The 15,945-nt window shown below is 47.8% G+C and overlaps 2 protein-coding genes across 2 annotated transcripts; one reads left to right on the top strand and one right to left on the bottom strand.

The window, feature by feature from the left end:
- Positions 1-368: 368 nt before the first annotated feature.
- Positions 369-2,143, top strand: LOC308675615 (proton-coupled zinc antiporter SLC30A1-like; the record flags this gene model as incomplete). Its single annotated transcript, XM_081341059.1, has 2 exons — positions 369-906; positions 1,428-2,143. The coding sequence occupies 2 exons, from the start codon at positions 369-371 to the stop codon at positions 2,141-2,143; spliced, it is 1,254 nt and encodes a 417-aa protein (XP_081197185.1).
- An 11,851-nt stretch (positions 2,144-13,994) lies between these two features.
- Positions 13,995-14,963, bottom strand: LRRN4CL (LRRN4 C-terminal like; the record flags this gene model as incomplete). Its single annotated transcript, XM_081340782.1, has 1 exon — positions 13,995-14,963. Exon 1 carries the CDS (start codon positions 14,859-14,861, stop codon positions 13,995-13,997), a length of 867 nt encoding a protein of 288 aa, XP_081196908.1. The 5' UTR covers positions 14,862-14,963.
- Between the last annotated feature and the right edge of the window lie 982 nt (positions 14,964-15,945).

Here is a 15,945-nt window from a genome sequence, read left to right as displayed (position 1 = left end):
CCCTTGGATCTGCCTGTTCCTTTCCTAGCAAGACTCTCTTTGCATACTGATAAGCTGGGCCTCCTGCAGCTGGTGGACGGCCGGGCACGGGTCCAGGGGAAAGAGGGGGAAAGTGAAGAGAATGGCCCCTTGGAAGCCCAGCCAGGGCTGCGTGCCAAGACTCCCCAGCGGCTGCCGACCAAATCCTGGGAACGAGAAGCTGGGGAGACACACAGCAGCAAAGAGGCCCGCAGGCGTTGATCCGAAGAGGCCAGGAAAGGCCAGCTCAGGACCCAGGAGGGGCACAATGGGTGGGCGGCAAGGCTGAGACCCCGGCGCTGCTTGGCACCGAGCGAGGGGGTCTACCAAGAACTGACCGGAAGCTGCAGATGGCAGCGCACCTGAGAAAGACACCAGAGTTCTCGCACAGCTGCCTGCCTGCCTGGATGGTGGGTGGCCCAGGCTCCACTTTGGGCCAGCTCTACCTGTTGGTCACTCTCTTCTTGGCGGAGATGGTGGCCAGCCGTGTGACGGCCTCGCTGCTTTTGCAGGCTTGCGCCTTCCACACCTTGGAAGGCACGCTGGCCCTGGCGCTGCGCTCGATGGAGGCTCGGCTGGGCCCGGTGGCCGGCGCTTACACCAGCTGGAAGAACACATTTGGGTGGTCGCGAGTCCCAGTCGCCGGCACCCTGGTCAGCGCCGTGTTGCTGAGCTCGTTGTGCCTGGCTCTGCTGGCCGAGGCCCTTCGGAGACTGGCGGAGCCCCGGCTGACCCAGCACCCGCTGGCGCTGATGGGCATCGGGGCCCTGGCCATCCCCATCCATCTGGCCAGGGAGGTTTTGCCCTGGAAAGCGCGCGCTAAGCTGGACGTCGGAGCCTGCTGTAGCAAACAAAGATTTGGGCCAATGGGGAAGCAGGAAACAGAAGGTAAGTTTGCACAGGTGGGCCACTGTGTGTGCAGGTGGAGAATGGAATGGAATGGAATGGAATAGAATAGAATGAAATAGAATAGAAACAGGAAGAAGAATGGAATGGAATGGAATGGAATGGAATAGAGAATACATAGAATGGAATGGAATGGAATAGAATAGAGAATAAATAGAATGGAATGGAATAGAATAGAATAGAAATTAGAATAGAATAGAATGGAATGGAATAGAAATTAGAATGGAATGGAATGGAATGGAATAGAATAGAATAGAATAGAATAGAATAGAATAGAATAGAATAGAATAGAATAGAGAATAAATAGAATGGAATGGAATGGAATAGAATAGAAGCTGGAAGGGACCTTGGAGGTCTTCTAGTCCAGCCCCCTGCTCAAGCAGGAGGACCTACACCAGACGTGGAGCTGTGTCTTAAATTCAAAACATCTTAAACTGTGAGGCTCTTAACAGTTTAACAATTCTCCCCAGCTGGTCTTAGTCTTCATTCTCTTCCACCAACAGATCTTCTGGGCAACGAATCCTCAAACCACAAACAAACCTGGTTGGTCAAAGAGAAGGAGGGAGATACTGCATCGGCCACGGGACCCTGGAGAACTCTTTATCTCGGATGGATGATGGCCTGTTTTGGGCCCGTGGCAGTTTTCCTGCATTCTGTCATGATCTACCTCTGGTGGACTCCCTGCCCGGGACACGTGACGTGTCTTGAACCCTGCCCAAAGCATCCGTGTCAACTTTGGGCAACGTCTGAGGTCCTGCAAGCCCTGTCAGTGGATTGTTGGCTGCTGTACGTGGATCCCGGGATGGCGATGGTGATTGCCGTGGCCTTCCTGTGGCTGATCTGGCCCGCCTTGCGGGTCTCAGCCCTGGTCCTCCTCCAAGCCACACCAGAAGGCCTGGATCTGTGGCTCTTGGAGAGACGCCTCCAGGCCACGGAGGGGGTGGCGGCCGTTCAGCAGCTCCGGGTCTGGCAGCTGGACGGCTGCGGCCGTTTGGTGGCCACGGCCCACGTGGCGTGTCTCGATGTGGCCGCTTTTGGGCCGGTGATTCAGAGGGTCAAGGGCGTGTTTTGCGAACATGGCATCCACGCCGTCACGGTGGAGCCGAACTTGGGGATGTGCCTGAATGAGGAATGTCGGGAAAGGTCCGGACAGGGGCCCGCTAAGAAGCAGCTGTGTGCAGATGCTGCAGAGATGTGGGAGTTTGAGACCTGTGTATGAAACGAAAAGAAGGAAAGGAAAGGAAAAGGAAAGGAAGATAGACGAAGGAAAGGAAAGAAACAGAAGGGAAAGGAAAGGTAGAAGAAGGAAAGGAAAAGAGAGGAGAGGGAGAGGAAAGGAAAGGAAAGAAATAGAAGAAGGGAAGGAAAGAAAGATAGAAGAAGGAAAGGAAAGGAAAGGAAAGGAAAGGAAGAGAGGAGAGGAAAGGAAAGGTCTTTTCGGACGGGTTGATCCCAGGCAATGAGAGTTACTGCATTCCTCCTCTCCCCCCCCCCCCCGCCAGCTCCCCTAAAAGAAATAAAATGAAAACCCATCCAAGAAACCAAAGTGAAAGGATTTTCCGTTTTCTTTAACCGCGCGTCCTCCGCAGTGAGGATGGGAAATTAGGAGACAGAGAGACATCAGGAATCACCCAGGCCTCTTCTTCCTTTCGGATGACCCCATCATGATCTGCCTTCCGAGTTCTTCACGTGCTGCAGGAACAAGACATTATTTCCCTCAATTTGGTCTGTGTGTGTGTGTGTGTGTGTGTGTGTGTGTGTGATTGGAGGACAGGAAGCCCTCCCCCTTTTTCCTAAATCCTTGGGGCCCTTCCTTATTACCTGGGGACGGTGGTCTCTAAATCATTGGTTGTCTCAGTCAAGAGAGGCATTTCTGCTTTCTTTTCCACCTCTGGAGAAGCTGGTGAATCCGTCAGGGGTTCTTCTTTCAGTTCTGCTTCCTCCTCCTCTTCCTCTTCCGCTTCCGGTTTCGTTTCCGGCTTCACTCCCGGCTTGGCTTCCGGTTTCTGACTCGCATGACCCTGTTGTTGTTCTTTCTTCAACAGGAGCTTCTTGGTCACCACGCTGCTCTTGGGCGATTTGCTCTTCAGGTGCTTCTTGATGCCTTCACAGATGGCTTTTATCTTCTCCTCGGTGTCCACGTAGCCAGCGCCATTCTGGGTGGGGAGAAGGAAGAGGGACCTCTTCGTTTTTTTTTTTTCAGATTGCCTGCTCTCCATCCCTTGCCACCTCAAGTCTGGGCACCTCTGAGGTTTGCCGGTCCCGGATTGGAGTGGTGAGTCCCAACGCTTCCCTATGGGAAGGGCTGGGCAAACAGCCACGCTTCCCTCAACAAACCATCGTAGCCATCTGAAAACCAGGATGGTAGACTTTTGGAGAGGTTCCAGTCAGTTTATAGACCGGTCAGGGTCAACCTGTCAGCGTTGACGGGAATGTTCTTGGTAGTTTTTTGATTAGGAGATACTTGGGTGTGAAAAGAGGGCAAGCCCCATTCTTTTCAAGAACTGGTGGGGTTACCTACTTGGGTTATGAACTACTAGGGTCTTCTGCTTGAGCAGGAGGTTGGACTAGAAGTCCTCAAAGGTCCCTTCAAATCAGTTGTTATCTTATTTCACCTCCCCCCCCTCTCCGCAAACCCCATTCCCTTCTAGCACTGATGATGTTACCTAGTTGGGTCATGAAACGTCTGCCAGGAAAAACCAAGTGCAGGGAGCACCAAGCACCCCCCTACAGTTCAACGTTAGTTTGGCCCATAAAGTCCCATTTCAAAAGCCCCCCCCCCTCAAAAAAAATAAAAAAATTCCCCTTCTCACCTTCTTGGAATGCAAAACTATATCGGGCTGTGGCAGAACCACTTCGAAAGTTCCACTCTCAGCAACTTCGCCAGTCTGGAGAGGAAAAAGTGATGGGAAAGGGGGGAATAATAATAATAATAATAATAATAATAATAATAATTTAATTTCTATACCGCCCTTCTCCTGGAGACCCATCAGGGGCAATCTCAGAGCAAGCTGCCCTGTCTGGTCCTAGCCTCCCTCGCAAGGCTGTTGTGACAATGCAAGGGTCAGTCAGTCGCTCTCATCAGAAGAAGCAAAGGGAGGGAATCCCAGACACTGATCTCTCCAGCTACGGGAGTCCTCGACTTACGACCACAAAGGAGCCCAAAATTTCTGTCGCTAAGCGAGACCCTTGTTAAGTGAGTTTTGCCTCAAAGTGATTTCTTGGCTTTAACACCTTGTTGTCAAATTAGCCACGTGGCTTCCCCATTGCTTGTCAGAAGGTCGCAAAAGGGGGAATCATGTGATCCTGCGACGCTTCGACCGTTGTAAATCTGAGTCAGTCACCAAGCGTCCAAATTTTGATCACGTGATCGTGGAGGATGATGCAACGGTCGTTAAGTGTCAAAAATGTTCACAAGTCGCTTTTTTTTAATGTGCCGTCGTAACTTCAAACGATCACTAAGCGAACTGTCGTAAGTCGAGGACTACTCGGACTGTAAAAATTCATTTAGGACAGCTTAAACCTGGGCTTTGTGGTGCTTTGCAAAAAGGAGACCAATTTTCGAAGTCCAGCACGGAAGCAAGCAAAGGGGCTGCTGGTTTAATTTCAGACAGATTTTCCAAGTCTGGATTCGGGATAGGAAGGAAATGTTTGGGCTCTGTTCAGACCACCGACGGATTTACGCCCAGCCCTTCCCCACCCTTCTGAATCGGCTCCACCACAACTCACAATGTCAAGCTTGTTCGGGAATTTTTTCTCCAAGAGCTGCTTAATCTGCATGAACTGGGGAAAAAAAATAATCCATGTTTATAACACAGAATTATAATGGGTGGGTAATCTACAGCAGAATAGAATAGAATAGAATAGAATAGAATAGAATAGAATAGAATAGAATAGAATAGAATAGAATAGAATAGAATAGAATAGAATAGAATAGAATAGAATAGAATAGAATAATGGATGAGAATAGAATAAAATGGAATGGAGAATGGATGAGAATAGTATAGAATAGAATAAGAAATAATAGAACAGAATAGAGAAAATATGGAATAGAATAGAATAGAACAGAACAAAACAGAATAGAATGGGACCTTGGAGGTCTTCTAGTCCAGCCCCCTGCTCAAGCAGGAGAACCTATACCATCTCAGACAGGTGATTGTCCAGTCTCTTCCTGAAAATCTCCAGTGATGGAGCGCCCACGATTTCTGGTGGCAAGCTGTTCCACTGGTTAATTGTCCTCACTGTCAGGAAGTTTCTCCTTAATTCCAGGTTGTTTCTCTCTTTGGTCAGTTTCCAACCATTGTTTCTCGTCCTGCCCTCTGGCGCTTTGGGGAACAACCTGACCCCACTCTGCCTTGTGGCAGCCCCTCAGATACTTCAACTCTGCTATCGTGTCTCCCCTATTTCCAAAATTCGGTCTAAGACTGGTGGAGAGTGAATCATGCAAGCCTTAACCAATTACTGCTAGTGTTAATTATCATTATTATTATTATTTAAAACCTACGAGCCAACAGGAAAAGTCAAGTTAGCTTCAAGCCCACCCAGAGCTTAGGATCCTGGACTGAGGGATTGGATTTGAGAGTTTAAATTTTAAAAATTTTAAATTTAAGAATGTATTTATTACTTAGGGCTATTGATTTGATCTTATTTTAATTTTTATACCTTGTGTGTTGTTAGCGTTTTAATTGCCCTGTACACCGCCCCGAGGCCTTGGAGAGGGGCGGTATATAAATCTAATAAATAAATAAATAAATAAATAAATAAATAAATAAATAAATAAATAAATAAATAAATACGCTCTTAACACACACGTTAGGTTAAAAAGAAGGAAGCCTCCGTGTGCTATTAAAAAGAACCAAAAGGCGTGAAGTCTTGAAGGAATTAGGCGCTCCAAGGGAAGAGATGCATTCTGGGATATTTGAGGGAGGGCGAGGAGGGGAGAGAAGGGGTGGGTGGGGGGGCAGAAGGCAGGATGGGCGCTACGGAGGGGGACTTACCCGAACTCTGGATCCTCAGGAACCTCTGCAAAAAGGAGAGAAGAAGGCGGTAGGTCAATTTATCAGATGATGGATGGATGGATGGAAGGAAGGATGGAAGGAAGGAAGGAAGGAAGGAAGGAAGGGTTGGGGAGGAAGGGAGGCAGGAAGAAAAAAGGAGAAGAAAGGAGAACGAAGGAGAAGAAATGAGGGAGGAAGGAAGGAAGGAAGGGTTGGGGAGGAAGGGAGGCAGGAAGAAAAAAGGAGAAGAAAGGAGAACGAAGGAGAAGAAATGAGGGAGGAAGGAAGGAAGGGTTGGGGAGGAAAGGAGGCAGGAAGAAAAAGGAGAACGAAGGGGAAGAAATGAGGGAGGATGGAAGGAAGGAAGGAAGGGAGGAAGGGTTGGGGAGGAAGGGAGGCAGGAAGAAGAAAGGAGAAGAAAGGAGAACGAAGGGGAAGAAATGAGGGAGGATGGAAGGAAAAGAGCAAGGGAGGGAGGAAGGAAGAGGGAGGGAAGGGAAGAAGGAATAGAGAGAAAGATGTGGAAGGGAAGGAGAAAGAAGAAGGAGGGATGAAAAGGAAGGAACGAATAGAGTGAAATATAGGGAGGAAGAGGGAGAGGCAAAGGCAGAGGGAGGGAGGGAAGGAAGGAAGGAAGAAAGGAAGGGAGGGAGGAAGGAAGGAAGGAAGGAAGTCAAGAAAAGATCCAGGATAAGGATAAGAATGAAATTGAAAGCATTCAAAAATTCCCACCAATTACCCAAAATCAGAATTAGGAAGACAGGAAAACAAACTTTAGCAGCCCGGAAAGCAGCTTCATCTACTTAAACACACACACACACACACACACACACACACAAAACTACACAAACCTCCCCCCCTTTCTCCCAAGGAGGAGGAACTCGAAACATGCACCTCCCATACTTTGGAGAGTTTGGCCTTTGCCTTAACTTCCTTCTCTAAATGTTCAAACTGCCCTTAATGAGGGGTGGTTTGTTTTTTTTGGGGTGGGGGTGACCCTCCCCAACCTTCAGTGGTCTCTCCTGGAAGAGGACAAGAGGGGGGGGTTCCCAGGGGAGCAGAAACACAAGACACCCCCCCCCCCACACACACACACCCAGGGTCTTCTTCTCATCTCACCAAAAGAGGATCTTCACTTCGAGCAAAGAGTTAGGAGGGTTCATGGCCGTCCCTCGCTCAGCTGAGGGGGCCGGAAGGAGAAGGGGTGACCGGTTGAAAGGGTTCGCCCCACAAAAGAAGCTTTCTGGGTGGGGGGGCAGGTCAATGAAGAGAGCAGGGGGGAAAGACAGCTTCATGGAGGCTCCCTTGTGGGCTGAACGTCAGAAGATCTGATGTTCCTAAGCAACCACCCCAAAGTTCTGAGTTCAGACACACACACAGAGAGCTGAAGAAGCTCCTTGGCGGGGAAGCGAAACGCCTTCAAAGAAGAACAAGAAAGTCCAGTTGCACCTTTGGGAAAATATTATTGATTAGCTTAGTTCTCCAAACAGTTTTGCTTTGATCCGGACCCACCGATGTAAATGAACTTCTTTCTTTCTTTCTTTCTTTCTTTCTTTCTTTCTTTCTTTCTTTCTTTCTTTCTTTCTTTCTTTCTTTCTTTCTTTCTTTCTTTCTTTCTTCCTTCCTTCCTTCCTTCCTTCCTTCCTTCCTTCCTTCCTTCCCATTTCTTTCCTTCCTTTATTCCTTCCCATTTCTTTCCTTCCTTCCTTCCTTCCCTCCCTCCCTCCCTCTCTCTCTTTCTTTCTTTTCTTCCTTCCTTCATTCCCATTTCTTTCCTTCCTTTATTCTTTCCCCCTTCCTCCCTCCCTCCCTTCCTTCCTTCCTTCCTTCCTTCCTTCCTTCCTTCCTTCCCTCCCTCTCTCTCTCTCTCTCTCTCGCTCTTTCTTTCTTTCTTTCTGTTCTATCTGCCTTAGGGGCCGAAGAATCTTTCCCAAGCGTTGTTTTTACTCAATTTGGGGCGTTTTCCAGCCATTTTCCCAGAAAGATAAAATGCTGGAGCTGGAAAGGCTGTTTGCACTCCCAACAGGACGAAACCTTTGAACCAAACCTGACATGTTCTTGACAATACCTGGAGGGTCAGCATCTTGCAAGCTACTGATCTGAGTGGGATTGTATCTTTATCTTTCCCTGCTTGTTTTTCCACCGCTGGAGGGGAGAAAAATATGGCAAAGATAGCATCGGAATTTCCCCTAAGGATGGTTTCAATCCTAAATGACTTATGACCCAGCCCTCCATTTATGAGGAGCAACCTGGAACTGGGGAGAAATTTCCTGACAGAACAATTCACCGGTGGAACGACTGGCCTCCAGAAGTTGTGGCTGCTCCATCACTGGAGGTTTTTAAGAAGAGATTGGACAGCCATTTGTCTGAAACGGGCACAGGGTCTCCGGCTTGAGCAGCGGGCTGGACTAGATGACCTCCGAGGCCCCTTCCAACTCTGTTATTCTGTCAAGCAGTCAACTGAGCAGGGATCCCTGAGCAGGAACACGAGGTCACCGCCAGCTCATCCTCCTCTTTTCAAGGCTAGACTGTTTACATCCTAAGATTCTCACCCCTCCCAAATCCCCCAGCACTACTCCCTCATTGCTCCCTGTCATCACCTTGGAGTTAGGCCGAGGAGAAGGAAATTACACAACGCAAAGCTGTTTAATTTTTTTTTTAAATGAACGGTGGCCTGGCAGGGAGTGGAATCCGAAGAGAGAAGGAAAAACATCCATAAGAACATAAGAGGGTTTATTTGGAGGAACGAGAGTCAAAGCGTCCAGTTCTGAAGACACAAATCTCTCTGTTTCACACAACTTCATCCCAACAACCTCGTTTTTCTCCCGTAAGACCTAACTCGGTGGAATAATCGTTAAAGCAACAGGAAAACTTTCAGGGAGAGAGGGATGGTTTGGAAATAAGACACCTAAATAAAATGAATAATTATCTCCCCCCCCCGCCGCTTGTTTGCACAGCACTGCACCCGCCCAACGTGCAATTTTCACCATTTTTTCCATGCGTATTTCAGCTATTATTATTATTATTATTATTATTATTATTATTATTATTATTATTATTATCATTATTATTATTATTCCAGGCTTTTTCAAGTTGCTGATGACCTTTCTTTCTTTCTTTTTTTTTCCAAATCACCTGAAGGCAGAACAAGAAGCAACGGATGGAAACTCATCAAGGAGAGAAGCAACCTGGAACTAAGGAGAAACTTCCTGATGGTTAGAACAATTAACCAGTGGAACTCCTTACCTCCAGAAGCTGTGAATGCTCCAACACTGGAAGTTTTTAAGAAGAGACTGGGCAGCCATTTGTCTGGAATGGCCTAGGAGGGTTTCCTGCCTGAGCAGGGGGTTGGACTAGAAGACCTCCAAGGTCCCTTCCATCTCTGTTATTCTGTTATTATTCTGCTTGAGCAGGGGGCTGGACTAGATGACCTCCGAGGTCCCTTCCAACTCTGTTATTCTACTTATTCCCTTATCATCTCAACAGCCGCCCACACCAGTAAATCCAAATGGGACCTTCAAAAAACAGATTAGAGCCATTTGACCCACAAGGCTACCTAAACCTTTTAAAACCCATTGTTATTTTAAAATCTGAGGCCCTGAAAACATAAATGAATGTTTAAAGAAGTAATCTGGGCTGATGTGGGTTGGATGCTATGTTATTGTTGGTTTGCTTCTCTTCTCTTCTCTTCTCTTCTCTTCTCTTCTCTTCTCTTCTCTTCTCTTCTCTTCTCTCCTCTCCTCTCCTCTCTTCCCTTTTTCCTTTCCTTTCCTTCTTTTTCCTTTCCTTTCCTTTCCTTTCTTTCCTCTGCTGTCCTCTTCTTTCTCTTTCTCTTTCTTTCTCCTTCATTTCCTTCATCCCTCCCTCCCCTTTACTTTGTATCACATTTTACTACTACAATCCAAATCCTTCACACACACATGCACACATATATAAAATCCACGTTTATAATTGCTAGAGGTCGGAAAGAAAGAGGAGGACAAGTCAGCTTGCTCAGCTGAGCTGCAAACCGCAACGAAACTCAGCGAACAAGGGCAGGATTCAGCCCCATCCCATCCCTGGCGGGTCTCCTGACTGTTTACCCAGAACTAACCACAAAAATGCCAGCAATGCACCAGGCTGGTTCCTTCCTTCCCGCTCAGCTTAGCTAAGAGGGAGAGCAAGGATCGAATGAATGAATGAGCGAATGAATCAACAGGGATAAAATTAAGCCCTGGACGTGGGGTGGCCAAGCCTGGGGGGGTTTGAGCAAGGCCATCAATCAATCGCCCTTTGTGCACCGTGCCTGGTCTTCATTTGCAAGCCAGGATTTTTATTATTTTTAGAGCAGCAAAAGCAGCCGAGGATCAGCTTGCATGGAGCAGCCAAAATGAAATGCTCTATAATCGTTTTCCGGTTGACGCATTTGCAGCCGGCAAGAGCGCAGAACCCACGCGTGGGGCGTCGTGCTTAGCGCCCTTCCTGGAGGCCGTGTTTTGCTCGCCTTGGGGATGTTTTTGCACACGACAACTGGGTCTTATTTTCAGATAAGACCGTCTCAGCCACCTTTGGGCGATCCTTTTTTTTTTAGGGTCTTTTTCGAGCAATCTTTAATTTACAATCGCTCGTTTAGTGACCGAAGTTACCACGGCTCGGGGAAAAAAGCAACGTATGGCCATTTTTCATACTTACGACCGTTGCAGCATCCTCCAGGGTCACGTGATCAGAGTTCAGATGCTTTGCAACTGATTCGTATTTATGACGGTCGCAGAGACCACAAGCCATGATGGGGAAGATCCCCTTTCGTGAACTTCAACGAAAAATAATGATGTTTGGACAGTGTGCAACATTCCAATGGTGCTCTCACGCTCCTGGAAGATAAATCTTCTATTTATCTATCTTTCCTTCTATTTGTCTGTCTGTCTGTCTATCTATCTCTCTCCATCCAAGCCTCCCCCTTGCAATTTAAAAATTCAGCACAACATAGACTCCAAACGGAAGTTAAAGACATTCCCACCCTTAAGGAATGGAAAATTAAGATGTTCTGCCTCTTGATACATGGTCTGTGAACCGAAGGCCACCCTCCAGCTTTGAAAGTAATCTTTTTTTTTCCAGGGGAATGTTTTTTTTTGCTTCATCTTTTCTGGTAAATATAGATTAAAGTACTGCCATCCGATTCCCTTTGCAGAGATCATCTTTCTGAAGTTATTTTGTGCGGGCCCTTTTTGGACCGATGTTTTTAACGTTGACAAAGACAACACATGGAAAAGTTAGAGGGGAAGAGCGTGGAAACGAAGCTGGTGGGAAAAAAAAATCTGTTGCACATCTGGTTTTGAAGTTAGAGAGGCATTTAAGGCAGACCCCAGGAATGTGGGTACAAATTGTCCCAAACAGACTGAACGGTGGGCACCTCCAGCTGTTGCCGTTCCTTTGGTCATCTGGAAAATGTTTAATTTTCTTGGAGGAGGTAGAACAGCTGGCCAAACTCAGCCACAAGTTAAAAACTGCAGCCTTGGGACACGGATAGGAAAGGATGGGGGGCGCGTGGGGGTGTGTGAAATCTACCTTTTTTTCCTCATCATTTTTCTGAGGGAGGAAAAGCAGCAACGGGGGGGGGGGGGTGGGAAACGGAGAGATCAGATTTAAACCCAATTTTATTCTCCCCAGTTCAAAAAACAAAATATCTACCCTTTTTCTCTTCGTTCTTCTGAGGCTCTGTAGGAGGAAAAGTAGTAATAGAAGAAGCCAAGACATCAGATTGAAATCCAATTTTATTCATCCCCCATTTCTCCCCAGCAATAAGAATTAAACATCGGTCGACAGGGTGGTTCTTAAAGTTGTTGGTTAGGCTCAGAAAGTTGCTTTTTAGGCCAAATGGAGAGAATAACATTGTGTGAGCCCAACCCCATGCGCGCGCGCGCGCACACACACAGACACACACAGAGACACAAAAGTATTTCTTACAGCTAAATTATTAAGCTACCCAAGGACAAGTGAAACCACAAATGTCTCCACGACAGACAAATGCTGGAGAGGAATTTTTCCAAACCGCGCAGGGAGCTATGGCTTTTCTCCTAAAAGTAAAAATAAGTGTCTAGTCCTCATTGTGCAAAATAAATAGAGGTTTGTTAAATAAGCAGAACGTAAGCCGCTGGCTTCGTACCGAGACAGACCACTTAACTGAGCGCCCAAAGTCCAGACTAGCCAGCGGTAACTCTCCAGATGTTCAAACCGGAGTTTTTCCTCCTGCTTGGAGACCACAAGGATAGAATTTGCCCGTGTCTAAAGGCCAAATTGGTAGAAAATAAAAATATCCCTTGCTAAGGAAGACAAGTTAGTTGAGGATGGAGTTTGCGCAAACTTCTGGATATTGAATTCCAGAATGCCTTTGGAGCGGGAAGCGCGCCTAAATTGAAATAAATGAAATGAAATTATATTTCCCCAGCTGGCATGGCCACACCACTGAAGGATGCTGGGAGTTGTAGTTTGCAGGAGGAGAAGACTGAGTCTCCCCCCGCCAATGAGATCACAACTCTTGAAATGGCTGTTAGGCCTTGGTCCTTCTCCGAGTTGCGTTAACAAAAAGCGATCACAATGTTGGATGCAAAAGGATTATTCTGGGATTTTGAGGGAAGCATCTTTGGACACCAGGGTTAAACTTTGCAGGAAGAAGACCACCTGAAATCCATGAAACCTGACCAGTGAAGGGATTCCCCACAGGATCACTGAATCATTGATTCTAACCGTTGGGAAGGATCTTGAGATAATCTAGTATCCAACCCCCAAGGATGAGCTCTTATAGTTCTGAAGATGCTAGCCAGCCACAAAAGCAGATGCCCAAACGTAGCAAAGTTTCTTCAAAGTACCTTCAATCATTGCAACAGACAGGACATAGCTATCTTGCCCCCCCCCAACAGATTTCCCCCCCCCCATCGATCCCTTTCCCCCCATTCCATTTTCTTGTGTGGTCTTCCCATCTGGCCCTGTCATCAATTCACACAGCTGTGAGGAGGGTACCAGGATAGCTGTACCTTGACATGATTAAAAGAGAGAGAACGATAGAGAAAAAAGCTAATAAATACATAAATAAACATTATTCATAACATCTGGGTTGGAAAATTCCCCTCCATTCCAAGAACTAGCAGCCACCAGGAAAAGAAAGGAAGGAAGGAAGGAAGGAAGGAAGGAAGGAAGGAAGGAAGGAAGGAAGGAAGGAAGGAGAAAGAAGGGAGGGAGGGAGGGAGGGAGGGAGGGAGGAAAGAAAGAAAGAAAGAAAGAAAGAAAGAAAGAAAGAAAGAAAGAAAGAAGCAGGAGAGGGGAAAGGAAAGAAGGAAGGAGGGAGGGAGGAAAAAGAAAGAAGGGAGGGAGGGAGGGAAGAATGAAAGAAAGAAAAAGAAAGAAAGAAAGAAAAAGAAAAAGAAAGAAAGAAAGAAAGAAAGAAAGAAAGAAAGAAAGAAAGAAAGAAAGAAAGAAAGAAAGAAAGAGGAGCAGGAGAGAGGGGAAAGGAAGGGAGGGAGGGAGGGAGGGAGGGAGAACCCAAGCAGTCCTCGACTTACGACAACAAATTGGGACCAGAATTTCCATTGTTAAGCAGGGCAGCTGTGAAACAGCCCAATTTTACAACCTTCTTTTGCCACGGTTGCTAAGCGAATCACACAGTCATTAAGCAAATCCAGCTTCCCCCACTGATTTCGCTGGTCAGGATCCTGCTGGGAAGCTCACCAGTGGCGATGACGTCACTCCGGCATGCTGCCACCTTCATTAAATTCACGCCGGTTGCCAAGCGACCGAATTTTGATCACGTGGCCACGGGGATGCTGGGAGGGTCATTAAGTGTGAGGACCGGTCGTAAGTCACTTTTTTTCCAGGGCCGCCGCAACTCTGAACGGCCGCTCAACAAGCGGTCGTAAGTCGAGAACTGCCTGCAATGAGTAAAGAGGATTGATTCACTTTGAAAACGGTCGTCCGGAAGAATAAGGCTTCGCTCCGAGCATCCGGCATCAAACCCCTTTGTCTTTGTCTAGGATTGTGCCTCAGTGTCTGCGGTCATCCCAAACAGGACATGCGTAGAAAAGTGGCACGGGGGTGACACCATCACAGCTGTTCTTCCGTCCGGAACGAGCTGTTGGTGGCTCCGGAGTGTCCCGAACTCAGCTCTCCATCCAGGATGTTATCCAAGGATCCGTGCTGGACTGGTTTGGCTTTCCGTAAGTAGAAACGCCAGAGCAGGGCAGAAAGACCCACGAGGACAAGGGCAGAGGCCAAACCAACCGCCGTGTAGACATAGGTCATCTGATGAGCTGGGGTTCGAACCCGCCGGCAGGGCCCGTGCTCTTGAACGCCCTCATCCGTCGGGCTGGACCCAGCTCGGTTGGCCGCGACAACGCAGAGGAGATATTCGGTGCCGGGCACGAGGCCGGGCACCACCGCGAAGCGGACGGTGCTGTTTAGTGGGCCCCCCGAAATGAAGTCCTCGCCGAGGAGCTGGTACTTCAGGTAGTAATCGTGGACCGTGGAAGAGGGGGCACACCAGTGCAAGCTGGCTCTGGTCTCGCTGACGTGGACAGCTCGTAAACGGGGAGCCTCTGGGGCCACGTCGGGCCCGGTGATGCCAGGACACAAACATCTGCTCAGCTGGCTGAGTTCCACGCAGGGTACCTGGAGGTGTTTGCAGCGGTCGTAGGCGCAAAAGGGGGTCAGTGACCCCGGGGAGCTGGAACTGGGGGGCTTGGTGGTGGGAAGGCTGTCGTAATAATCTTCGTAGTAGTCTTCGTAATCGTCGGAGGCCGCGGGAGAGCCTTTTTCCGGTCCGGAGAGCAGAGTGTGGCTGCCCGATGGGTGAGGGGTGTGTTGGCCTTGGAGGGGTTTGGGCAGGGGGTGGCCCATGCTGGTCGGGGATCCCCGGGGGCAGAGCATCAGGAGACCACAAGCCATGATGGGGAAGAGCATCCAAGATTGCATGACTCCTACGGAGAAAATGACGAAAGAGGAGGTTGGGGTAAAAAGGCACAGTTGATATACAGGTATTCCTTGTAACAATTCGTTTAGCGACCGTTTGACGTGACCACAGCACTGATTAAAGTGACTTGGGTTTATGGCCATTGTAGCCTCTGCATGGTCATGTGGTCAAAAACCGGACGCTTGGCAACCGGCATGGGTTTACAACAATGGCAGCTTCTGAACAACAGTGTCAATGGGGGGAGCTGCATTCATTTAACGACCACAGAATTCACTTAACAACCAAGCTCAGACGGCACCAAGGACAATTCCTCCTCCTCCTCCTCCTCCTCCCCCACACAAACCTCTCTCTCTTCTACTCCAACACTGGAAGTTTTTAAGAAGAGACTGGCCAGCCACTTGTCTGAAATGGTATAGGGTTTCCTGCCTAAGCAGGGGGTTGGACTAGATGACCTCCAAGGTCCCTTCCAACTACTACTACTACTTCTTCTTCTTCTTCTTCTTCTTATTATTATTATTATTATTATTATTATTATTATTATTATTATTATTATTATTATTATTATTATTATTAATTATTCTTATTCTTATTCTTATTCTTCTTCTTCTTATTATTATTATTATGTTAACTAGTGGGGTCATGAAATGTTTGCAAAAAAACAACCCAGCTCAGAGAGCACCAAGGACCCTACAGCAGTCCTCCTCCTCCTCCTCCTCCTCCTCCTCCTCCTCCCATTCTCTTTCACCTATTCTCTGCAACCCCCCCCCCCCTTCTAGCACTGATGATACTACCTAGTTGGGTCAAGAAACGTCTGCAAAAAGGTCGTAAAATTGGGTGCAATTCACTTAACAACTGCCTTGCCTAACAAAGGAAATTCCAGCCCCAACTGCGGCCGTTAAGTCGAGGACTCCCTGTAATGCCAAAGGCTTTTTCCAACTATCCCTGTGGGACTTTCAAATGCGGGCTTCACCCCTTGGATAACTATCGCCAGGTGCCCCAATTCATCGGGAAAAGCAACCCAATTAACCAGCAACAGAGGGATGATGGCTCACCTGCCTTGTTCAGCACTGTCCGGCTCAAATTTCA

This window comes from Vipera berus (assembly GCF_964194415.1).
Source record: "Vipera berus genome assembly, chromosome: 16".
Lineage (NCBI taxonomy): Eukaryota > Metazoa > Chordata > Lepidosauria > Squamata > Viperidae > Vipera > Vipera berus.
This window is presented reverse-complemented; position numbering and strand designations above follow the sequence as displayed.